The sequence below is a fragment of the Elephantulus edwardii genome, unplaced genomic scaffold (assembly GCF_000299155.1).
Source record: "Elephantulus edwardii isolate Elephantulus edwardi_28Jun2011 unplaced genomic scaffold, EleEdw1.0 scaffold00130, whole genome shotgun sequence".
Lineage (NCBI taxonomy): Eukaryota > Metazoa > Chordata > Mammalia > Macroscelidea > Macroscelididae > Elephantulus > Elephantulus edwardii.
The window spans coordinates 9,532,975-9,558,979 of NW_006399880.1; the positions used below are offsets into that span (position 1 = coordinate 9,532,975).

The window sequence follows — 26,005 nt, forward strand, 5'->3', positions numbered from 1 at the left end:
ACAACAACGTCAGTCCTTATGACAAATGAAAAATGCAAAAGCTACTCTCCTCCCCAGAGGACTCTCCTCCCCACTAGTCAGAGTACTTCAGTATAGAAATAAGCCTCACTCGCGCTTCTCAACATCCTTCTGGTAACTGTCATCCATCCTTGCTGATATCCTTGTCCTAGATGAAGCAATAGAAAATTAGACCTAGAACTGATCCAGTTACTCGCAACAAAAACAAATATACCCTATTGAGAAAGAACTAGACCGGTGACCTAAGTAAAGTACATGACTTTATATTATTACCTACCAAATATTTCTTGGATGAAGGATAAAGCATTTAATGGACTCTGAAGGCTGAATTGTATTACTTTCCCATTTCAATCCTTATGATTGATGTTGAGAGGCCAGTGTCAGTGACCTTGTCAGTAAGAAATTGTTCCATCCATAGAATTTGGGTTTTGAATCCCAAATCTGGGAGAATCATGATTTTATCAAAATAGTTGACATGCCATTTAACTACACTGCTTCCTTTTCCAAGTGTCTTCCCCGACCTGGTGCTCTGGCATTGCATAGACTCGGTCCTGTTGATGTCTTCTTGTTGTTGTTTGTTTCTTTGGCTGCCGTACCAGTCAATACGTACAAGGTCTTTATAAAGTTAAACTGATTCGATGCCACACAATGGTCAATATTGCTCGATGGCAACCCCATGTGTGCAAAGTAGAATTGCTCTGTGACCTTTCAAAAAGAGCCCTGGTGTTGTTGTGATTAACTGCTCAGCTGCTAACCTAAAGGTCAGTAGTTCAAAGCTAACGATTATACTGTGGGAGAAAAATGAGGCATCCAGCTTCTTTAAAGATGCACAGTGTTGGAAAGAATAGGGCAATGGCAGTTCTACTCTGTCTTATAAATTCTCTGTAGATCAGCATCAACTTGATGGCAATAGGCTTAGTTTCCTTAGTTTGAACTGTTCAGAAGCAAATCCTCAGGGTTATCTTCAGTAAAGCTAATAATGTTCCCCATATGAGCTCAAACTACCAGTCTTTGAACTAGTAGCCACTAGGAACACTTATTTTTAGTTCTAGAATGTAAAATATAGAATGAGATTAGGGACTTCTCAATTTTATTAAGCCTTACAACTAGGAAAATAATAATTACCACGTCAGTTTCTCTAATTCAAGTAAATGGAGACTTTCTGCATGAAATTGGCAGTCTGGAACCTTGTAGGATGTCAAGATTGATTTAAAGAAGCATGCTGTCTGAACGATCTCCGTCAAACTAGAAATGAGGTTACCAGGCCACTAGTGAAATTAAATCAGCACAAAATGATGTGGAATGGAGCAAGTCTCTTATCTCCCAGGTTTTCTTAGGAAGAAAAAGAAAAAAATGTAACTACTTTTGACCTCGGTAACTCTGGGGCTTTTGTTTTGAGTCCGTGCATGTGGTTTTGCTTATGTGTTGTCAAATTAGAGTCAACCCATAACTGACCCTCCGGAGGATTTTCAGAGGCTGTAAATTTCACGGAGGAGATTGCCTATCTTCCTCCTGGAACATCTGGTGGATTCAAATTGCCTATCTTTCAGTTGGAAGCCCACTCTTTAACTACTCCACCCCCAGAGCTACTTTATCCAAATCTGTGTAAAACAGCTCTGGTATTGTCTGTAGGGAGTTGCACTATCAGACCAAAGGCCAGGTTTCTCTGGTGGTTCAAATCCACTATCAGTTCCTTTGGAGAAAAGTGTGATATCTTCTATGCAGTTTACAATCTCGGAAACCCACTGGAGGGTCACCTATGAGTTCTGACTTGACAGCAATGAGCAAGTGATAAAAATCAGAGAGGGAAATGCTCGCGCTTATAGCTTCTGCTGAATAGTATAGTCCAACTGGTCCCTTAATGAAATGTTGAGTTGCAATATAAAAATCACAATTTAAAGGCCTAGTCTATGTTAAATTTAACAACTTGTTTTCTGTTGATCATCATTTCAGAGGAAGTTATCATCTATAAGTTTGCTAATGCATTATTAGTATTATTATTGTTATCATCACAGCCTCTTTCCATAGTTACAAAAGTACGGTTTTTTCCTTAAGTAGCCCATGTTTTCCATTTTAAACCATTCTATCCAACAGCATGTTACAGACACAGAATGTTTGTAACAGAAGTTTCAGTATCTTGAAATTGGAATTCTCAGTGATTCATGAGTTTTGCATCAATTATTAAGCAGTCATAGATATACAGAGATGAATGGAGCAGGGAGATATTCTAGTTACACCTCCTGCCTTCGCAATGATAAATGATTCCAGGAAAATAGTTCAAAGTAAGAATTCACTTGAGTGGCAATGGTATATGTTTCAAGGGAAGGAGATAATAACTAAATATAAACAACTTAATATATAGCCCAACTGATTAGTAGAGTTAAATACTGTAGATAATGATTTGACAAGAGGACTAAATTATTGCCAAATCTTGCTGTGCGACCTACCCTTTCTCTTACAAGTCTCTTAAGGCAGGCATAGCATAAAGCTATGGAAAACAAAGCAGGCAACTCCAGTAAATGCTAGAATGTATAATTCTGCAACAACAGTAATAACAAGCAAAAATCCATGACTGGTAACATAAGCAGACACATATGCTTTATAGGCAGGAGAGGGAACATTGGAGTGTACGTGCCTGTATCTATAGGTATGGTTATGGATATTTGTGTAGTCATATTTGTGCACATCAGAACCATAGTAATGAAAGCTTATTAAGCATATACAAACACCTCATTGTATCAAGTTACTGAGGTTGAAATCTAAGGGCCATCCATAGACAGTCTCAGGGGACATCTAAGACAATTGGCATGAGAGTTCATCATAACAATGTTTCACATCCTTGTGAGCAGAATGTGGGCTCTTGAAAGCTTGTGCAAAGCTGCTACTCTCTTCCCATCTGAAGCAAAGTTCCAAAGACTTCATGAAAAAAGTAGTCCACAGGGTAAATGGCCTGTAGGAACCACAGTTTCTTCTATCCTGATAATGAAAACCAGTAGATAGTGCCCAGCTATTATTGCTCATTGCTCTCATCAGGGACGCAACAGAAGGTCCAAGTTTCAACTGGAATAAAATATCACACACAAATCAAATTCCTAGACTAAACTTCCTGCTAAGAGACTGAAGAAACCATTGCCCTTATTCCAAAGGAGATCTTTTTAACTGAAACTGAAGCCACTCTCAAAGGTCACCTGAAGTAAAGCATAGATTGACCAGTTAATAAGAGTAACACTGTTGAGGAATGTGCTGTGTGCTCCTTAGAAGTATCACCTATACGAGACCAAATGGGCAACATCTGCCCAAAAGCAAAGATGAGACATTAAAGAAGGGCAGGGAAATTGTAGAGATAGAAATGAGGAGAGCAGAGGAGAAACAAAAAAAATATAGACACATTGTGGAGATAGCAACTGATGTCATGAGACAATTTATGTTTAAGTTGTTGAATGTTGTTTTGTTGAATGCCATCAACTGAGCTATGACCTATAGTAACTCTATAAACTAAAGAGCAACAATATCAGGCTGGAGACTAAGGTGCACCTGATCCAGGCTATAGTCTTCACAATTACATGCTATGCACCAGAGAGTTGGACAGTGACTAGGGATGATAGGAAGATGATGCCTTTGAGCTGTGGTGCTAGAGAAGAGTATTGAGGGTACCATGGAGTACTAGGAGAACAAACAGTTTTGTCCTGGAGAGGGTGAAGCTGGAGTGCCCCTTGGAGTCAAGGATTCTGAAGCTTCATCTGACATACTTTGGGCATGTTGTAAGGAGGGACCAGTCCTTGGAGAGGGACATCATGTTTGGGAGAGCAGAGGGACAGAGCAGGAGAGGAAGACCCTCGATGAGATGGATCGATTCAGTGATTGGGATGATGAGAGTGTGTCAGAGACAGTGAGGTTGGCACAGGATAGAGTAGAATTTAGGGCTCTTTTACATAGGGTCGCTGAGTCACAAGCGACTTGACGGCACATAACAACAACAACATGTACAATTTTTAAAAAGAGAAAAAAACCCCAAACCTGTCCAATCAGTGGGTCTCAAGATTTCTGCTGTGCCAGTCACAGCCTGAACCTATCTCCTTGAGGGTCTCTCTTATTTCACCCTCTACTTTCCCAAGCATGATATCTTTCTCTAGGGGCCTACACCTCCAGATAATGTGCCCAAAATATGTGATACAAAGAATAGCTCTCTTTTTTAAAGGTAACTCAGGCTGCACTTCCTCCAACACAGATTTTTTTTGTTCTTTGGCAATCCATCAAATATTCAATATTTTCCCCTAACACCAAAGACATTCAGTTCTTCTTTGGTCTTTCATACTTTGTCCAACTTTCACATGTATCCAAAGCAATTGAAAAAGCCATGACTTGAGTCAGGAACACCTTAGTTTTTAATTAAAACCAAAAACAATAAACTTTGTGAGATCTCAAAGATTAATATTATTTTGAAAGCATTACTTACAGGCTGTAAAGATGTTTGTTATAATTCTGTATAAGAGAGAGAACTTTATAAAACCAACTTGAAATAAAAGAAAAAAAGGAAGACATACTAGTAGCCTACTATGTCAAGATGGAGGCTTCTATCTTAGATCTGGTGGTTTACACATGAGCTTGAATTGACAAACCTTGTCCTACTTTGAACATGAATGAATATTAAAGGGTAAGAGTCAAGATATTCACAGAGAATCTAGACTGGAAGACATTGTTATCTGTTCTTGGCAAAGCAAGATTTCTTTCCTTCTGAGTGACCTTTTCTTTGTAAATGAAGCTAGGCACCCACCTTTGGAAAACTCATTTTTCCAGTACTCTACCCAAAGGGAAATGTCCTGTCTTCTACATCTGACTCTATGTACACTGCCATACACCCAGAATTCTGGTGCTTAACATTACTTCCAGTGCTTTTAAATAGAATAAAAGCTTGAGAAGATTGGGAATCCCAGAACATTTGATTGTGCTTATGCAAAACCTATACTTGGGGGGGTGGGGGGAGAGGGCTGGGCGGGGAGAGAAGTGCAGCAATGAATGAATGGAAATCCAAATTCTCTGTAAATGTTCATTAAAATTATTTAAAAACAAAAAAAACCTATGCTGTACCAGGAAGCAGTAAGAACAAAGCAAGGAAACACTGCATGGTTCAAAATCAGGAAAGGAGTGTGTCAGGGATGCATTTTATCTCCATACCTTTTCAACTGATATAAGGAACAAATCATTCAGGTGTCTGGCCTTTATGAGGAGAAATGTGGCATCAGGGATGGAGGAAGACTCATCAACAACCTATTTTATGCAGATTACACAATTGTGCTCACTGAAACTGAGGAGGACCTAAAGCATTTGTTGAACAAAGTCAAGGATTGTAGTCTTCAGTATAGATTGAAGCTCAACATCAAGATGACAAATATTCTCACCAAAGGACCAATTGGCAGCACCATAACATCAGAGATTGAGGTTGTTAACAATTTCAGATTGTTTGGCCCCACAATCAATACTCTTGGCACCAGAAGTCAGGAAATAAAAAGATTAATTGCTTTGGGGAACTCTGCTGTCTGAGATCTCTCCAAAGTGTCATAAAGCAATGATGTCAATCTAGAGAATAAGGTGTGTCTGGATCAGGCCATGGTCTTCGCAATCACTTGCTATTCTTCAGAGAGCTGGACAATGACTAAGGATGACAAAAGATGAATCAATGCCTTTGAGTTGTGGTGCTAGAGAAAAATATTAAACATACCATAAACTGTCAAGAGAACAAACTGGTTTATCCTGGAGATAATGAAACCAGGTTGCTTCTTAGAGGCAAGGATTTTGAAGCTCTGGCTCGTATACCTTGTGCCAGAAGGGACCAGTCCTTGAAAAAGAACATCATACTTGGAAGGGTGGAGGGACAATGCAAGAAAGGACGACCCCGGATGAGATGGATTGGCACAGTAACAGGGATCACAGAAGTAGGTGTGTGGGAGACAGTGAGATTGACTCAGGATAGAGCAGAGTTCAGAGCTGTTGTACATATGGTTGCTATGAGGCACAGGCAATTCAATGGCACAGAAAAACACCAAGCTGACGATGTAGTCCATAGGCAATTACGGTACAGTTCCAGGACAGCACATCTCTGGTAGTTTGAATCTACCAGCTGCTCCTCAGGAGAAAGATGGACCGTCTCTTCCTCTGTGATTTACAGCCTCAGAAACCTAGTGAATGGTCAGCTCTGAGTAGATTCTGAGTCTACAACAATGAGCTTTATTTCATTTGAAAAGCTCTAGAGAGATGAATGAATGCTATTAGCCTTACCCATCTTCTCAGCATTCCTTTTCTGTTTCTGTCTCTCTGTCTCTATCTAGCTCCGTCTCCTCTGTCTTTTCCTCTCTAAGGCATGTTCTAAGGAGCTTAAGAACATTGACTATTCCTTTAAACACAACAGAAGCTTGAAAGTGAAAAGAATGGCCAGTTCTGTGTTTGGTTCTACCTAATTCAAACTATCTCTGAAGAAACCCAGTTATAACCACCCATTAGTCATTGAGGCTCTGTGAAGAGCTAGAAGGGGTGACTAAGGTTGAATGGGAAGTGAGAGACAATGTCAAACATCAAGGAGTCTTTTTTCTCTCCTTGAAACAGGAGAGTAATTTGCTAACATGCACAAACTATAAGAAAGAAAATTGGTCAAATAATTCATGGGATGTGGCTGGCTTCCCAGCCATGCTGAGCTTTCTTACAATTAAATTCTTGGCAGTTGTTATATCAATGAGCCTTTTAAGTTTGTATCAGGAACTTAATAACCATGTAGGCTTGTTTTGTATTTCCTTTGAGAATTAACTAAACTACATTCATTAATGAGATCTTCTTGTATAAATGGATTACATTTCCAGTTTAAATCATCAATAAGGAATGGGACCATATTTTGTGAACAAAATCTTCCTAGACTAGAAGATATAAACTGGTAACCAACAAGTCAAAAGATTTCTTTAACAGCATGGCATTGAAAGCAATAATTAGCATATTTAAAATATAAGAACTTTGGTCTTAAAATCCAGATTTGCAGCTTCTTTAAAAAAAATCAGAATATCTTGCAAAACATGGAATATTGCCTGAAATTCAGTAGCCACTTGTCTCTGAGTGGAGACACCTGCTTGCTTTCAAGCTTCTGCTAGGTTTGCTTCATTCTGTGTTACCTTGTGTGGTCCTGAGGGATTTGATTGTCCAGCCCCAGGGACAGTCAACTACGAGGTCAAAGCAAGAGATCGTGAATTATTCTTTCACATGTACTCCGGCTGAGAAGGACTGTGGCTTTTGCTTTATTTTTATCCCTGTACAAAGAATGACCATCAGTAGCATTTTCATACATGGAAAAGAACACTTATATGTGACGTGGAGAAGTTCACGTTACTTACCTGAATAAATCAGGCATACAGAGAAAATCCTGAAATGATGATATAAAAGTAAGATTTGAGACTTGAATTATTCAGGGGTAATTGCCTTCGTTTTCCACCTCAGTGTTTCCCCTTTGCTTTTCCCACATAGACAGAACCTTCACAATGTTCCTCTGTCAAAGGCCATACTCATAATTCCCTGGCTCTTCTTTTTTTTTTAACTCATTTGCACTCTCGGTAGCAATTGTTGGAGCCCTGCAGGGGAATAATTGCAGGGGAATTAACCTCTGACATTTTTCTAAAAATAGCTCTAATAAATTCAATCATAGGTAATTTACCTGTCCATGTTCCTCTGGGATAACCAGTGTGGAAGAAAGACTTGGCAGCCTGGAGTTCCTTCAGCAATTATCTGTCATCTCAGTTCCTGGCGCCTGCGTGTTTTCTTTGGTTAGAAATCCAGAGCATTCATCCCCCTCTCTCCTCTGACCCCATGACCCAGTTTTCCTAGTACCTTCTCCTACAATTCTTGTAAGACCTTGCATTCTCACAAGGGAATATTGGGCTCAGAAGAGAAAAGGGTGCGTGGATTAGGCTGAGACACTGTGGGATCCCACCTTCAACCTATACTGACTTCTTGATCTCCTGATGATTTCTGTCTGGTCCTTGAATTTCAGTCTCTGAGCCCCAAGCATCCCAGTTCTGTGTGAGCACAGCTCCCAGCACTAAGCCTTAATATGACTAGAGTAACTGAAACTGCTTTAGAGGAGTTTCTTTGTGAAGCAGAAAGGAGAATTAGAAAGGAGTCACCTGTGGGGGAAGGGTCAGTTGGTGGTGGAAATTAATAAAGCTTGTTGCCACTTTTCCTAAGCAATAAAAAAAAATCAATTGTCTTCTGCCCAAAACAAAGGGATATGAAGGTGCTTTCCCCCTTTGTTCTTTCCAGATGGTCCAAGAGATCACAATTCAGTGTAGGCATCTTCTAGGAAATTTACTTTCCCAAGTGCCACTTCCAAGTGGCACTTAGAATGTAGAATATAAAATCTTTGCAAATTCCACTGAAGAGACAAAGCCCTAAGCCTGTAAATGCGCAGAAAAGTATGTCTATTATCTATCCTTTCAAAGTAGGTGTGCAGTTATTTAAATTGCCTTTGTCTTCTTCTTTTCAGCTGACATTATCTCTACGGTAGAATTCAACCACACGGGAGAATTACTAGCGACAGGGGACAAGGGGGGTCGGGTTGTAATATTTCAACGAGAGCAGGAGGTAAGTGATGGTGAATGCAAAATGCCTATTTTCTTCTGTTTTTAAAGAAGGCCTCCTACTGTTTGTTAATCCTCATGTGTCGCCCTTAACCTTGCTGCTTTGCTAGCAAACTAAAAAACTGCCAAAAAGTCATTAACATCAACAGTTTTACAAGCAAGCTCATAAAAGCACCTGAAAATGGAGGTTTTCTGGGCACGGCCTTATCTTTTCAAGCTTGGGTATTGCACATTCAAAACAACTGTCCCTCCTTATCTGACCTGCACACTCCAAAAGTGCTTATTGTGCATAACCCCTCCCTTTTGAGTGGGATTTGGCCTCACACTGTTGAAATTCAGCCTTCTTGGTTGCAGAGGCTGTTGGAATGTAGGGGGGAGTGGTGAGGAATATATAGATATATAGATACAGATATAGGGACCTCTAGTGGCCTAGTGGTAAGATGCTGCATTGTAGTCCCAAAGGTACAAGGTTCAAATCCATCAGCAACTTCACAGAAGAAAGATAGGCAGTCTCCTCCCAGGTGATTTAATGCCTCTGAAATCCTACTGGAGGATCAGCTATGGATTGTTGGGTCCAACTCAATGAAACACAACAAACACAAATATAATATATTTGTTATTGTTATGTGCTGTTGAATCAGAGCCAAATCATAACTGACCCTTCAGCAAGTTTTCAGAGACTGTAAATCACGTAGGAAGAGATTGCCCATCTTTCTCCCATGGAGCAGCTGGTAGATTCGAACCACCTGCCTTTGGGTTGGCAGCACAACTCCTAACCAGTAGGCCACCAGAATACCCTTATATGTGTATGTATACATATACAAACGTGTGTGTGTGTGTGTGTGTGTAAAGTCTTGCAAATGTAAAATGGACAGCTCAGGCCAGTAGTAAAGAAAATGATAGATTAACTTACCAAAGAGAGTGAGAATTTACAAAACAGTGTCCAAGTTTACTATAGGTGATACAAAGTTCCTTGGAGCTAAATGCTAATATACAGGACTGTTCCCATAAGAGGTATAACTTGCAGTGAATCTTAAAAAAAAAAAAAAAAGCAAATTAAAAAAAAAACACACACCAAAACCAAAATACTACAACCTTTTTCTTCCTGAGACTTGGGTTCCACTAGGAAATGTTTCTCTTTTTCATATAAATTAAATTGCTTGGTGTCTGCTTCTGTTCTGTCAGAATAGAATTATGGCCCAATTTGATTTCCTTGGCCTCCTGGCATGGCCCTGGAGCTTCCAGCAGGCTGCTCTCTGTGCTGGTGACTCTCCCATCTGCCACTGCAGGCCCCCCAAATCCATGCTACACACAGGGAGTGCGGGTGAGGTCCGGTGCAAGAGGACAGTTCCACAGGAGGCTTTCCCAGCAATTTAAACCCTCTTTGTGCCTCAAAGCCATTTGTGTTACACCTCCCCTCAAAAAGGAAAGCCTCATTTAGAGGTGATATATTTGGTAATTGCACATTATTTGCAATTAATTTCTATAAGGGCATCCTAATCCCTTGAGGTTCTGTATAAATTCAAGTGTTCAGCATTAAATCAGGCACTCAGCCTATTCCATTGGCCCTGGAAACACGAAAATGTGGTTGGCAAGTAGAAACTAATAGCTCTTCGTGACCTGGAATTTTTCCTACTTTTCCAGAACTGCCTGGTGCTAATTGGTCTGGCACATATTACACACACTTGACAGTCTGATTTGGATCGTAGCAAATCAGCACTCATAAATTTATTGTTAAGGTGGACTGGTGTTCTCTCCAATAAGTAAGATAGTACCAACTATGTCAGCATTAAAAGTCCTTTTAACACTGATTTTCAAATCTTCTCTGATTAAAAAGAAAATCCAATTAGGTTCACAGTGATGATAAAAAGGAACTAGAGAAGCTATTTAGCATAAATCACCCAAGGCACCATGTTGCCACTAATATTGCTCTCCACTTTTTTCCTTTGGCTCTTTCTTTATAGATTTCACCTATTTTAATTTATTGAAATATTTAGGAAACTCAATTCATTTGTGGAATGATGAAGGATGAGTTTTGTTCTGTGAAAAAGGAGTGTTAGTTTGTATGAATGACATGCAGTTAAGTGGTGTAGCTCAGCAGAGAGTCTAGGGTTGAACACTACGCCTGAGACACAGCCACACCATGACCATCCAGTGCAGCCCTGCCTTGGACTTGTATGGGTGAGTTCTCACGAACCCTTCCCCCCAGTTCCCATCCAAGAGCTCAGGAGACCCTCTGTGCCCTCACAGATAGCACGCTCAGCATCACTGCTCATTGGAAAATCAAGATTTTGGTTTGAATGTTCTATACCCAAAATATCTCGTTTTTCAATTAATTAAGCCTTTTATTAAAAGGAAAACTTTGGTAACAAATGTTTAAGTAGACGTACATTTGCATTTTGTTTTCAAGCTTTGGATAATCAGGTTCTAAAGTGCCCTCGAAGCAAAGCCTCCCTCCCTTCATTTTTCCATCCCTCCCTTTCCATTTTTCCATCCTCTTTTCTGTCCCCTTTTCCTTCTCTTACCCCTTTCTGGAGAGCCCTTTCCCCTTGTGTTACATCCCTTCTTCATTTCCCCTGTTCCTCCTCCTCCTCACATTTGCCTAACGGGGGAGGGGTAGAGAGTCAGAAGGGAGCGTCCATCATTCTCTGAGGGATGTAGATGTCTGCTTCTGCTGGGGCCTGCTCCCTCCGTTATCTATGTTGAGGGTAAAGGGGTTTGTCTGCACTCTCATCTATTGATTCTTAGCTATGTGTGACCTTGGTCAAGCCATTTTAAAATCTTAAGTCTGTTTTGTCAATGCTTGCATATCTACCTCTCAAAGAAGGCCTGGTAAGTTTTTATGTAGTTACTGAAAATTGTGAATAAAATTTTAGACTCTCATCTGAAATTGATACATATACCTGTGAACTCTAGCCTCGAGATACCTCACCTCAAAGAGTATCCTCAACATTGATTATAATACAGAAAGAAACTACTAAGACGTCTATGGATATTGAGCTTAAAACTTTGTCCTATTTTCATTTCTATTTATATTTAATTTATTAAATAAGTATATTTAATTATTAAATAACCACCATATTGGTACAAGGGTCAATGTATATGATGTATATGTTAACTGATAAATCCATAATATGTATGTATGTATATATTGTGTCTGCTTAAATATTTGCATGTACAAAAGCTTGGAGGACACTAAGCTGAGGGGTACTTTGAGCTGTCGTGGTCTTCCCTCAGTTTTTCTGACACAATCAGTGCACCCACCTCTGATCACCAGGCTCAAAATGAAGAAATGGGTAAATCTGCCATTGGTATCTTTGATTTAATCTTTTGTATATTTTTCCCTCCCTTCCAACAGAGTAAAAATCAAGTTCATCGTAGGGGCGAATACAATGTTTACAGCACCTTCCAGAGCCATGAACCTGAGTTCGATTACCTGAAGAGCTTAGAAATAGAAGAAAAAATCAATAAAATAAGATGGCTCCCTCAGCAGAATGCAGCCTACTTTCTCCTGTCTACTAATGGTATGTGGATGTGACTTCTCCTAGTTGGGATTTTCAGAGAGAAAGCCAATAAATTTGTTTTACACTTTCTGCACCTTCATTCTCCTTTTTGCAGGATTAGAAATCGCCTTTGCAAAATGCCAGCACAGTGACTGGCAAAGAGAAAGCTCTTAGTGAGCAGTGATTGTTATTTTTAAAAACAACAAATGGGTGACCCAATTATGTGAGACAGGTTCTGTGTTTGCAATGAGTGTTTTGGGAATATAGCCTCCTATCTTCAGATCCACTGACTTTTATTCTAAGAATACATTTCAGGAAACCCCATAGCTTTTTTCCCTATGAGTTTGGCAAATTGAGGGAAAAAAAAGAAAAGAAAAAAACATTAATCATGAAATCTATTTCAGAGTCTGTAAAGCAGATGTTGTGTCCCTCTGACACAGTCAAGTTCTAAGCTGTGTGCACAGGTCAAGAAGAGATAAGGGCCTCACCAAAGAGCTGAGCAGGAGTAATTTCTTTCTCTATCTCCTGCCATACTCTTCTTATCCTTTGTTGGTTTATAGGGAACTGATAGACAAAGGTCAGAAAGAGATGATGTTAGAGGTTGACCCTCCTGCTCTCGGTCATTTCTGTCCAGTCAGAACTGACTCATAGCTGAATCTATTGCTTTTCTGAGGCTGTAAATAAGATGGGAGGAGATTGCCTATCTTTTTCCTGAGGGGTTGCTGGTGCACTGAAACCACTAGAGAGGTGTGGCTTCTGAGTTAGCAGCAAAACTCTCTACAGACTACACCACCACAGGCTGACAAGAAAGCCAAGTTACAAACACTGACCCAGTAAGTCATTAAACCATGGAGTTACTGACTCTCCAACTCTTAGAGCTTTGATAAAAGAGGTCTATACCCAAAACTAGTGAATATAAAGTCATTTCTTAGGGTGCTAATTAAGCAGGACACCAAGTTGTTGTGGTGGTGGTAGTGTACCATCAAGTCAGAAACAACCTATCGCTGACCCTCCAATGGGTTTTCACAGGCAGTTAATTGCATGGGAGGAGATTGCCCATCCTTCTCCAACAGAACAGCTCATGGCCTTGAACCATGTGGCTTTGGGACTGCAGTGCAGCTTTTTGCCACTAGGCCACTAGAACCAAATAAGAGACTTAAAAATGAAAAACCCTTTCTAAAGCAAATAAGCTTGAGAGTGAGACACTTCATCTTGTGTGCAAGATTCCTATGAGGAATATGCTTTTAAATCATGAGTGTTCACCAACTCTCAGTATTGAGGGGTGGTGAGTGGGGTTGGGAAGAGAAAAGAAAAATATCTATGTACCAGGAGGGAGGGGGGAAACACACAAACAACAAACAATCCAGTGTGTGGGTGTAATATAATCAAATAGTCATTATTGCTTTTAAAGGCTAGAAGAAAAAAGGTCCATTATGGATAATTTTAGATTGTCTATTATCAGACATTATTGAGAACTAAGGTATGCCTGATTCAGGCCATGTTCTTTCTAATCACTTGCATCTGAGAGCTGGACACTGAATTGGGATGACAGAAGAATTGATGCCTTTGAGCTATGGTGTTGGAGAAGAGCACTGAATATCCCATGGACTGACAACAAACAGATATGTCCTGGAAAAAGTGCAGTCAGAGTGCTCTTTGGAGGCAAAGATGATAAAGCTTTGTCTCACTTCAGACATGTTGGTAGGTGAGGCGATTCCTTGGAGAGAGACATGATGCTTGGAAACTCAGAGGGTCGACAAAGGAGAAGACAACTATCGACTAGGGTGATTGAAATAGTGACTGCCACAGTGGGTATAATGTGTCAGGAAGAACAAGGATGGCGCAGGATACGGCAGGGTTCAGATCTGTTCATAGGGTTGCTATGGATTGCACTCAACTTGACAGCACTTAACAACAATAACAACAGCATATTATTAAAATATGTAATTACAGGGGAGCTCTGGTGGCCTAGTGGCAAGAAGCTGCAACTACAATCTCAGAGGTGCACGGTTCGAATCCACCAGATGCTCTGCCGGGGAAGGAGGGGCAATCTCCTCCTGTACCAGTCAGATCTGATTTGACGGTACACGCACACAAAAATTAAAAAAAAAAAAATGTAATTACTGGGGTACTCGGGATGGGTGTGTCAGGGGCAATGAGATTGGCACAGGATAGAGCACGGTTTAGGGCTGTTGTACATAGGGTTGTTATGAGTTGCAAAGGACTCGACGGCACATAACAACAACAATGACACAATGAGTTTTATGTTAATTTTGTGGTAAGGGAGAAATACATTTTCATATCTATGAACCAAAATCTCTCAAATATAAGCTCGGTTAGACAAATGTAACTGAAACAGCCAGTTGAGGGTTATTCAAACATATCTCAACTCAACATCACCAGATCTCTACTAATCTGCTTTTGCAGATGCCAAGGAACTTAATTCTGGTAACTGCACTTACCGTTTGGATCTGACTTCTTAAAAGCCAAAACACAATTCCATTTCTTCACCTTCGGTTTGCTGATTATGTTTCACTCAAAGGCTCCTCAGCTTCAACACTTCTTAGAGAGTGGAAGAGAGGAAAAGTGTGCGATTATCTTCTACTGCTAGCTTATCTTATATTATGAAATTTATCCTATTGATTATTAACAATAAAATGCAAAGGCTTATGAATTACTTTGTAGGGACAATGGGATGGAAATCAGTGAAATGCAATGAAGATTAATTATATAGCCTAATGTTCTGTTAATTGAGTTTTTAAATAGTTTTTTGATTAACAAGGATATTATCTTCCCATTTGAGATGCTATTTCATTTGCCAATAGCAGCTCAAAATGATTCTTTAAAAAATTCTCATGTTCTTATGTGATTTTCTTTTTTGTGCTAATATTGAGGTTGAGGACCTCCCGTAAGCCAAATAGGTTAACATGCAAAAATTAGCAGAAGACAATTAGAATTACTGCACAAAAGGGAAAATGAAGATAGATGATAAGATTGTGTTTAAAAGCTGCCACAAGTGATGATAAACTACTCCGAGAACTGGGCAGAAGAAAGAAAAAGTCATTACTCATAATAACCACCAATGTTCCATAGAGTTTTTCAACCACAAAGCTTCAAGATACTGAGTCAAAAAAAAATCATGTGATAATCAAGTCAAGAATGACTCCAGGCAAACCAACCATGGGGAATAGAGTTGAATTTGCCAGCAATTCTCTTTTTAAAAAATAAAAAAGGTACATATCTCATTATAGATAAGTCAGTTTTACTTTATGCAGATACGTTTTTCATAATTAAAAGTAAAACTAACATTTACTTGTGAATCTAGCCTTCAACTTATTTGCAGTGTGTTTTTCCTATGTCAAATAAATGTGGCACCTTTATTCATAAGTGAATGTTGACTTGACTTTTCATGAAGAATTAGAAAGTGGGAAATGCATTCTAATTGAATCTACAAGGAGAGGGGAAGCATTTTCTTTTTCCTGCTATATAAGTCATTCATACTCTGTAGGAATTTTAGAAAAAACAAGCAAATAAAATAAGAATGGACTCTCATCTGGAGAGAGAAGCATTGTTAATATCTTCAAAAGACAAAAAAGCAAAGAGGCATGGATAAATTTGTTTCTTATAAAGAATGAGATAAATTCTACAGTGTTCTAAACAGTATTCACCGAGGGTTTTTTATTTATTAATATAACAATTACACCACAAAAACCTTATACTTCTATCATTGCACATGTGAATATAAAATAATATACATAAATTGTGATTTTCTTTATGTAGTGGAATTGAAGGAGCTTGTAATTTTATTTTTTGTTCATTTTTCTTTTTATTCACATTTGCATAGATTATGTAACACAATCAAGAAACTTAAATAAGGAAATACAAAATCTATACATGTAGTAGTATTCTAGATCCATACCTCCTTCAAAAATAAACATATTAAGAAAACGCTAAAAAGATCTATGCAAAATGTTAATGATGACTACAAGGCTTATAAGGAACCCTGGTGGCACAATGGTTGAGCAGTAGACTCCTAACTGAAAGATTAGCAGTTCAAATGCACCAGCCACATCACTAAACAAAGATGAAGCAATCTACTTCTCTAAAGATTTCCAACCTAGAGAACGCTGTGGACAGTTGTACTCTGTCATATGGGGTTTACAAGAGCTGAACCTTGACAGCGCCCAACAACAAGGACGAAAGGGTTGTAGATGATTCTTCTTCTTTTTGCTTTACCCCTGATTTCCTCTGCCTAATAATTTATCATTCATTGTATATATGATAAAATTTACCATGCAAATGTGATGCACCATATTCCAAAGACAAGAACAAGGTAAAAATAGGGTGGAAATTCACTGCTTTGGGCTGTTCTGAGCCACCGTTAATCAAGAAAGTGCTCTGGAAATGTGACCCATGTTTCATTTTCTCATCTGAAAAAGCAGCTTAATATGAAGCAGGATATTCAGAGAGGGTGAGACTGAGAAGGTGGGGGTGGCACAAAGAGAGGAAGTTCTAAATTAAACCTCACAGCTGGGAAAGATTGTCTTGCCTTCTGCTGTAAGACAACCCAGAGCAAGTATTCGGTATGGTGTTCACAGATCTCATGCTTAGCAGCCCTGTACGTTAAAAATGGAGACATTGATCTGGGATGAAGTGGTCAAATTGCTGCTAGAAGCCCACTTCACAATGTAGCACATTAAAAGCTTCATGGATGAGCCACATGTTTTTGACAAGGGAAGCAGTGACATGATCCACATCCTCTGCTTACGAAATCATTCCTCCTGGATGTGTGGGAATCAGGAAATGATAGAAGAAAATGAGAAGAAACGGAAGTTAGATGTGACACACAGAGGTGAAAGTAATAAAGCAGGACAGAGAGACAACGTAACAGAGGGTATAGGATGTGCTACAGTCATCATGGGATTAAGTGAATGCTTTCTGATCAGGCTGTTCAAACTACATGTTATTCCAGAGTCATCTCATTTTCTCATCCTAATAACAGTCACCCATTAGAGGACAGCCAGAACTACATTAAGCATTTTGTTATTTTTTAAGTAAAATTTTATTTTCATTGTGACTTTAACAAACATTTACCGAGAAGTTAGAGTTTCATTCACTGTTGCATGTTTTACCGCCTTCCCCTCCCTTCCCTCTCCCCCAGTTCACTTTTTTTAATATTCATTCATTGTTGCACAAGTACCTATCTCCCTACCCCCTAGTCCTCTTTACAATGATATATCTCTTATTCTAGGCTGTTATCAAACATAAAATGCCTAATCATACATTCATTTTAGATAGTTCTTTCTTTAATTCGCTCCAATGTAATGGTCTTTTTCTATCCACTTTTATCCTATTCTCCCAACCCCGCATGTCAAACCTGCTTTATAACAGCATGTCAAGTATTTTAAATGTAGTATTTATTTCATTTAATCCTCACAAGGGTCCCATGATAAAAATCTGAATTTCCCCAATTTACAGATAAGAGGCATTTAGCATCTTTCTTCATAAAACTGCAACACTTTGAACTCCCAGTTGTCATTGAGTCAATTCGGAGTCCTAGCCACCCAACAGGACAGAGAAGTATCCCACAGAGTTTCCAAATGCAATCTTTCTGAGAATAGACTGATGTATCTTTCTTCTGGAAAGGCTGATGGTTCAAACCATCTGCTTGTTCAGTTAACTGCTGAGTGGTTAACCACTGCATCTCCAGGAGTATTTCTATGGGATGTAATCATGTCTCCAATAATCTCGTATTCCAGTGAGGAAGACAGATTATTAATCAGTGTGTAGGCTATCAGGCTGCTAACCGAAAATTTGGCAATTTGAATCTACCACCTGTCATATGGGAGAGAAAGATGAGCAGTCTTCTCTCATCAGGATTTACAGCCTACTAAACCCAATGGAAGGTCTCCCTTCATTGGAATTCACTTGACAGCAATGAGTAGGTTAGTTATATAATAAACTCTCAGAATATAATTAATTCCACCAATATGTATGAACTTTAAATAAAAAATAAAGAAAGGAACAGTGCATAGGAAATTGTAATAACAATATTTTTCATGTAGGTTGGGAAAGGCCTCTCTAAGATTAGCCATGTGAAACGGCTTTCCTAGCAGAAGAGACAAGTGTGAAGACCTTAAAACGGGTTGAGCTTAATGCATATGAGAAGCATTTTAGGAACAGTGAGGCAGGAGCAGTGTGGGTGACAGAGAGGTGAGCAATGAGATCAGGCAGGTGGAAGAAAGAGTGGTCCAGGTCATAGTTAAAAGGACCTACTAGAAGTGAAAAATACTAGTGCGTACTACTTGGAAATATAAACCACAGCAACCAAGTAGATTCCATCTTAACGCACCCTTAAAGTAGAAACAAGAGCCCTTAAGGGTTTCTTTTGTTTTGTTTTGACAATGGTTTTATTGTCAAGAAAATCTTAATAGCAAAACATTTCTTATTAATTTAAGGTAGATATTACATGTAACAAATTGTACTTAAAGAAAAGAACTTATATTCATTCCAGAATGACAAGAAACGGAGTTTTGTGCAACTGGGAATATTTAAATATTAATAGAAGATATTTCTGAGCCCCCAACACTAAGAACAACCAGGACAGAGCAAGAGAAGGAACGTAGAAAGCTTTTCAACTTTATGATTCTAATTTTCATTAATTAACTTTCTTTTTTTCCAAGAGTTTTCTTTTCTTTAAAATAATTTTTTTATTTCGTACTGATTTACATACAAAGTTCATATACCTTTTCTTTTCTTCTACTAGTTTACTTACCAAACTTGAATGCAAATTTTAACATATTCTTTCAATTTCCATGACCCCACCCCCATCAAATTGTATAACCCAATGATTAATCACCCCTCCCCCTGCACATCCACATCCATCTACTTCCAGCCTCTCCCACCCCTCCTGAATCTTTATACTCATTCTACAATAATGGTTTTATACAATATTTATCCTTGTGGGACTAAATTCACTCAGCATAATGTTCTCCAGTCCCTCCCAAGTTAGGTAACAATGTACAAAATTATTGCTCCTGCATGCTGTATAGTATTCCACCATGTGACTGTATCATAGTTTCTCAATCCATTCATTTGTGGTTGGACATTTGGGCTGTTTTCATGTTCTTGCAGAGGTGAATAATGCTGCTATCAATATTAGTGAATCTCAGTTTGTGCCTCAGTTCTCATATTCTGCCCTGAAGGGTTTCTAAGGTTGTAAAATCTTCACAGAAGCAGACAACTTCCTGTTTTTCCCATGGAACAGCTGGTGGGTTCAAACTGCTGACCTTGAAGTTAGCATCCAAGACATTTAACACTACCCCACCAGGGCTATTTCTTGGGATTATATTATTATTGAGTGTCACAAAGTCAAGTTTGACTCCTAGTGACTCTCTGAGCAACAGATATGAATTCTGTCCTTTCCTGTGCCGTTCTTATAATGTCTCATGCACTTACCCCATTGCTGCAGTCACTGTGTTAATCCATCTAGTTGAGGCTCTTCTTTTCTTTTATTGACCTTTACCATTCCAAGTAGGCCTTTCCAAGGAATGCCCCCTCTAACAACATACCCAGAAAGTGTAAGATGATGCTTCCCTATCCTTGCAAGAATTAAATTCCCCACGTTGAAGTGCTAACAGTTACATAAGAAATTCTCTTTAAACCTGGCTGCTCATACTATCCAACGTTCAATAAATATACCTATGAAATGAGGCAAACTAATGTGCAAGCTAGAGAATAAAACATGTGTTTTCACGGAGAACCATTTATCTCAACACAACGCGTGTTTTCTTTTGAAACTTGAGCTCTGCTTTCATATGACTCGGATTGATGCGCTGAAGCCCCTTTACAGGAAGACAGCTCTACAGCAACTCCTTTCATCATTGCTTTCACTGCCCTCCCCTCCTGAGCACGCACGCGCGCCACTCCTTTACAAGCTTTCATTCAGTGTAACTCTGATTTCCCTGTTGTCTTCCACAGATAAAACTGTGAAGCTGTGGAAAGTGAGCGAGCGCGATAAGAGGCCAGAAGGCTACAACCTGAAAGATGAGGAGGGCCGGCTGCGGGATCCTTCCACCATCACAACCCTGCGGGTGAGCAGAGAGAGCTTTTTGATTCCTCTGGGCACTGGAGTTAGGGGAAGACTTCGAAGACCACAGGCAGGCTTCTGCTCTAGACTGCAACTAGGAGGTATAAGGGAACAAGCTTGGGCAAACCTGTACTATACCAGAATCTCCAGCGGCAGATGGAAGGAGTAGGCATAACTCCAAGCCCTCCTGATCACCAGTCCCTGCTTTTTCTTTTGTCCCGAAGGACCTGCCCACATGACCGTTGCCATATGTTACGAGTTTCTTAACCTCTGTCGGTTTACATTATCTCTGATGTCTTGGGGTACCTTCAATGCTAGACAAAGTATGGGGCTACCTAGATGGAAAGATGGGATCCCAAGATTCAGAACGTAAACTTCAGAATCTAATAAGTCTGGCTTCGAATTCTACCATGTACCAGAATGTCACATGGTCACTTCACCCTTCTTGAGTTTTACTTGTGTAATGACTGTAATACACAATTCTGATGGGCTTATGAAAATAAAATGTAATGAAGCAAGTAAATTTAACTTTGGCACTCAACAAATTAGCCCCCCTGGCAGGTACTGTTCTGTCCATTTGCTGTACAGAGGTAATTTGTGGTTGCTGTGATGCTGAACACTGTGACACTAATGTGTCAAATGTGATAATGGTTATCCATGGTGGACAATGTTTGGTGGAACTCCCTGATTGAACAAACTTGGAAGCAGGAGTGGCATCCACGTCTGAAATAGCTTGCCTCCAGAAACTCAATGAACTTGGAGAAAGGATGAAAGTTATAAAGGTGTTCAGGTCTTTTGTTCATAGGGTTGCTATGAGTTGTCTACAACTCAAAGGCACTTAACAACAATTGGCAGCTATTAAGGAGAGCAAGGGACACAATATGTAATGTGTTGAGCTGCTAATCAAAACGTTGGTAGTTCAAATCCACCAGCCACTTGGGAGAAGGCTGGACAGTCTCCTCCCATAAAGATTTACAGTTCAGAAGCGCACCCTGGGCGAGCTCTGATGGTCTAGTGCCAAGAAGCTGCACTGCAATCCCAGAGGTGGGGAGTTTGAATCCACCAGATGCTCTGCTGGAGAAGAAGGGGCAATCGCCTCCTGTACCAGTCAGATCTGATTTGACGGTACATACACACAAAAAAAAAAAAAAGAAACACAAAAAAAAAAAAAAAAAAAAAGAAGCGCACCCTGTGGGCCACTATGAGTTAAATCAACCCAGTAGCAGTGGGTTTGATGAGTTTGATTAGTAATTATCAGAGTCGGGATAGATTCCTTCTTTCTCCCCAGACATATATCATAAGAAAAGAAGTTCTGGAAGATTGATAGGCAAATGGTTATGACACTAAAGAGGACAAGATAAATGCAAACAGAGCAAGAGACAGAAAGCTGCCCTTTGATCAAAGGAAAGAGAAATGACACTGAGTTCTGAGAGAGCAGGAGAGACCTCACAGGGAGATGCTGTTGAAAGTGGATTCCTAAGTGCAGGCTTAGAAGGGAAGGCAGTCAAACTGCAGGGAAAGTAGCTTAGGGCTGGAGACTGAGTTTGATGTGTGATGTGCTAACTCTAAGCAGTAAAGTAGGCATATGTTGGAACCAGCCTCAAGGGACACTTTCAAGTTGTGTAAAAAAACCTGGGGTTTCCTACGCAAGCTGCTCTTACTCGTTATCAAATCAGACCCGACTCATAGCTGGCCTTCTATTAGGTTTTCCAGGCCATAAATGGCATGGGAGGAGATTGCCCACCTTTGTCCATGGAGCCAGTCATAGGTTCAAATTGCCAGAGAAGCTATACATTTGAGTTAGCAGTACAACTCTCAGTCGACCGACTCCACAACCAGAGCTCCTTCAAGCTGCTTGAAGACTAAAATATCAAATGGAGATGATGATATATATTTCGGGGAAAGGGGTTCTTGCCCTAGGTGTGAAAACACCTAGATGCATTAGATGGTCTCTCTGTGCCTGTAAGCTCACATGTTTATTTGTTCATTCAGTGATATTTTTTAGCAAACATTTTTCTTGCTCCAGTGTCAGACTATTCAGTGCTAATGGACACCTGCGTCCCTGAGTGATGCAACTAGTTAACATGTTCAGCTGGTGACTAACAGGTTGGAAGTTCAAGTCCGCCCAGAGGCACCTTAGAAGGGTGACCAGCAGATGGTGATCTTCTTCTGAAAGAAATAGCCATTGGCAATCTTCTGGAGCATACTTCTAACCCTTTCACACATGCAGTCCCCTTGGGCTGGACTGACAGCAGCTGGCTTGAACGGGCACATGATCTTCAGTCAAGCTCCCTGTGAGCCAGCAAGCATTGGCTGTTCTGCTTCCTCTGTCGGCTCTTGCCTTTGGCCTTCGGTAATGAGCATGTAAATTAGCTTCATTCCACTGGCTGTGTGAAGCACAACCAACCCTTGAAGCTCTAAGTGGTCAGACCTTTAAGGGATCAGAATGAAGAACAACTGAGAATATAAAGTTTGAAACAATTAGGCTGAGTTAGAACTCAGGCAAACATAATTCACTGGAGGAAGAACCCACTAATGGCTAGCCCTCCAGTGGATTTTTCACAAGCTGTAAATGACAGGGGAAGAAACTATCTTTTTCCCAAGAACCAGCTGGTAGATTCAAACCACCTACCTTTAGGTTGGTAGCACAATTCCTTACCACTAGGCTATTATTTTTTGTCTGGTAACCTTGGACAAATTACTTAAACTACCTATACCTCTAATTTTTTCACCTGTTTCACAGGGATGATTTTAATAGCTGCTTCCTAGACTATTGTGAGGATGCCATAAGAGAGTATGAGACATAAAGAGCTTGGGCTGTGCAGTCAGTAATGGTAGTCCCCTGTGGTTGTTTCAATATTACCATGCTCATCACCATAATCTTTGTTGTTTTTACCCCCTACTGATAGTGAGTCTATGCATAAGAGAAAATTAGCATGTTGCATTCTTTTTGTTGTTATACTTTTTATCCTGCTCTATTCACCTTACAGACTTTTTTTTACGCTGTTTACTAAGTAGCAAGCAGAGTGCTGGTAACAAGATAATCTTTAACCTCCTTTGTGACAAGAATCTAGAATCTTCTGGAGAAAATTGATGGATTAGGTGCCTCTGAGGAGTCCATAAAATGAACTTCTACATACACTTCAACTTGCCTTGGTTTTCTGTGTAGATGAAATTTCTCAGATGTCATCTGCAGTCCTCACTGGGTGTTCCTGTTGTCCGTGGATATAAGGCATTGCATATCCCTGTGTTTCTGCTCCTGTGATGTAAAGCAGATAGACAGATTCTAGTGTGCACTAGAACAGAGTGTCCCCAGAGGAGCTCTGATAGCCTAATTAGTAGGAAGTTGTGCTGCTTACCTAAAGATGGGACCTCTGTGATGGTTCAAATCCACCAGCTGCTCAGTAGGAAAAATGTGGGCAGTCTCCTCAGATGACACTTATAGCCTCTGAAAATCTGCTGGAGGATCAGTTATGAATCGATTCCAACTCCACAGCAATGAATTTTTTTGAAAGTCTCCCTGAGGTGAAACAGTGATGGTGGTGATTCTTTGTATCAAGCATGGAAGAACACGTGACTAAGAGTTGAGGAACCCTAAAAAAAAAAGAGTTGAGGAACCCTAATTCTGATTCTTGGGTTTTATGGTTGATTTTTTTTTTAATTAGTAAACTACACACCCATGGTGGACAGTGTTTGATGGAGCTCCCAGATTAAGACAGGCTTGGAAGCAGGATCAGAATCCACTTCCTAAACAACATGCCTTTGGAAACTGTGAATTTAGAGAAATGACGATAGTTACAGTACAGGGTTCAGGTCTTTTTGTTCATAGGGTCGCTATGAGTTGTTTTCGACTTGACAGCACTTAACAACAAATGGCAACATGCAACTAAGAGCCAGTGAATCACATTTCTGCTAAATTTCTGTTTCTAAACTGCACAGCAGAGGGTTGGACAACATCAGTAATTCTGCAGCCCTGGATACTAGTTACAAATGCAGATTCCCAGGAGCCATTCTCAAGAGATTCCATTTAGCAAGTCAGGTGGCTTAGAGGAATCTTCATTTTTTTAATGTGCTAGCTTGGTGGTTGAAACAAAGCAGACTGGGGTCAGTCTGTCATGTGCATAAGATGCCTAGGAGCTGTCGTTTTTGTGATTATTATTTTACAATAACTTTGGTAGTTTTTGTACCAGCTTGGGAGACACATTTGCTGTAAAACTGTAAATACACATATCTGATTTCACCTCCTCTCCTTGCTTAGACTTTTAAATATCCTCCATTTCACTATAACCACCCACACCCCAGCATTCTTGCTATGAAAACAAGCCGCCTTTCCTTTTTGATCACTTTGTAGGAAAAGAAAGAGCCAGGCAACCCTGAAGACCACAGATTCTGAACAATGACTCCAAAGAACAGGCTGACGTGATATTAATCAGAGTATAATTTACTAACATGCTCTGCTCTTGAAATTTGCATCGCCAGCAATTGTGGCTTCCCCCCCCCCCGCCCCCCACTCCTTTCTTATGATTACCTCTTGCTCACTTTCAGAGTTTCCAGTTCTTACATGAATCTTGAGAGTAAGAGTGTTTAATAATACCAGACAGCTAATTAATCCTCACTGAGTAATGAACCGATTCTGTTTCAGTGCTGGGAGGTTCCGCTTTTCAAAACAAGAATAAGGCTAATCCCCTCACCCCCTTATTCTTAGAAGATAGCCTTTTAAATCAGATCACTCATTACCCAAAGAGCTACAACAGATACTTCTATGAAAGCTGTAGGCTCTGCTCAAAACCAGAAATTTCCAAGCAATAGTCATGATGATCATTTGATGGTAACTCTTTATAGTCATTCTCCTGCATGAGATGGGTTGGCACAGTAGCTACAATGGGCACAGACATAGTAGCCATTGTGAAGATGACACAGGGCTGTGCAGGGTTCGTTTCTGTTATACGTAGAGCCACTATGAGTCAGAACAGGCTGCACAACACCTAACCACACGAGCAACATAGTTGCAAGTTGCCATTTATATCATGAAATGTTTTCCTACCAAATCCTTTGATAATCTTCACAGCAGCCAGCGAAGAAGGCAAAATAGGTGCCAGTGTTCAGCAAATGATAGTTTTAATATTGTACATGTGTATGTACTGAGCATTTACTATGTACCATATACCCTTCTGTACTCTCTACCCACATTAGCTACCCTGTGGATGATGCTGTTGTTAGGTGTTGTCAAGTTCTCTTAAACTCATATTGAACAGTGGACAGCAGAAGGAAACACTGCCTACTCCTCCTTAAAGGCTCTACTGTGCTGAATCCCATTGTAGCCATTGTGTCAACCTCTCTCCCTGAAGCTGGTGGTTTTCTCTTATCCTCTACTTTACCAAGCATGGTGTGTTTCTCCAGAGACCTGGTCCTCCTTATAAAATGTTCAAAGGATAGGAGATGAAGCCTTGTTATCCTCACTTCTCATGAACCTTCTGGCTGCACTTCATCCAAGAGAGATTTGTTTGTTCTTTGGACAATCCAAAGTGTACTCTATATTCTTCATCAACATCACAGCATGAAGATGTTGCTTTTTCTTTGATTGTCTTTATTCCTTTTCCATGCTTTTGGGGTTGCTGTTAATATGTCCATTTAACAGATGAGACCCAGAGAAGTTAAGTACGTGCCCAAGATAATACAGGGCTGAGAAGCAAACCTGGAACTACAATTCTTAGAAACCTATATTCAGAGAAAGAAAATTCAGAGAAGAAAAATAACTTACCTAAAGTCATATAACTGGTTAT

At 39.9% G+C, this 26,005-nt stretch overlaps 1 protein-coding gene across 1 annotated transcript in view; it reads left to right on the plus strand.

Moving 5' to 3' along the window:
- PPP2R2B (protein phosphatase 2, regulatory subunit B, beta) overlaps window positions 1-26,005 on the plus strand; it is a 454,390-nt gene that overhangs the window by 246,566 nt on the left and 181,819 nt on the right. Inside the window, 3 exon segments of the mRNA XM_006893736.1 lie at window positions 8,537-8,634; window positions 11,989-12,154; window positions 20,114-20,226. Coding sequence (XP_006893798.1) covers window positions 8,537-8,634; window positions 11,989-12,154; window positions 20,114-20,226 — 377 coding nt within the window.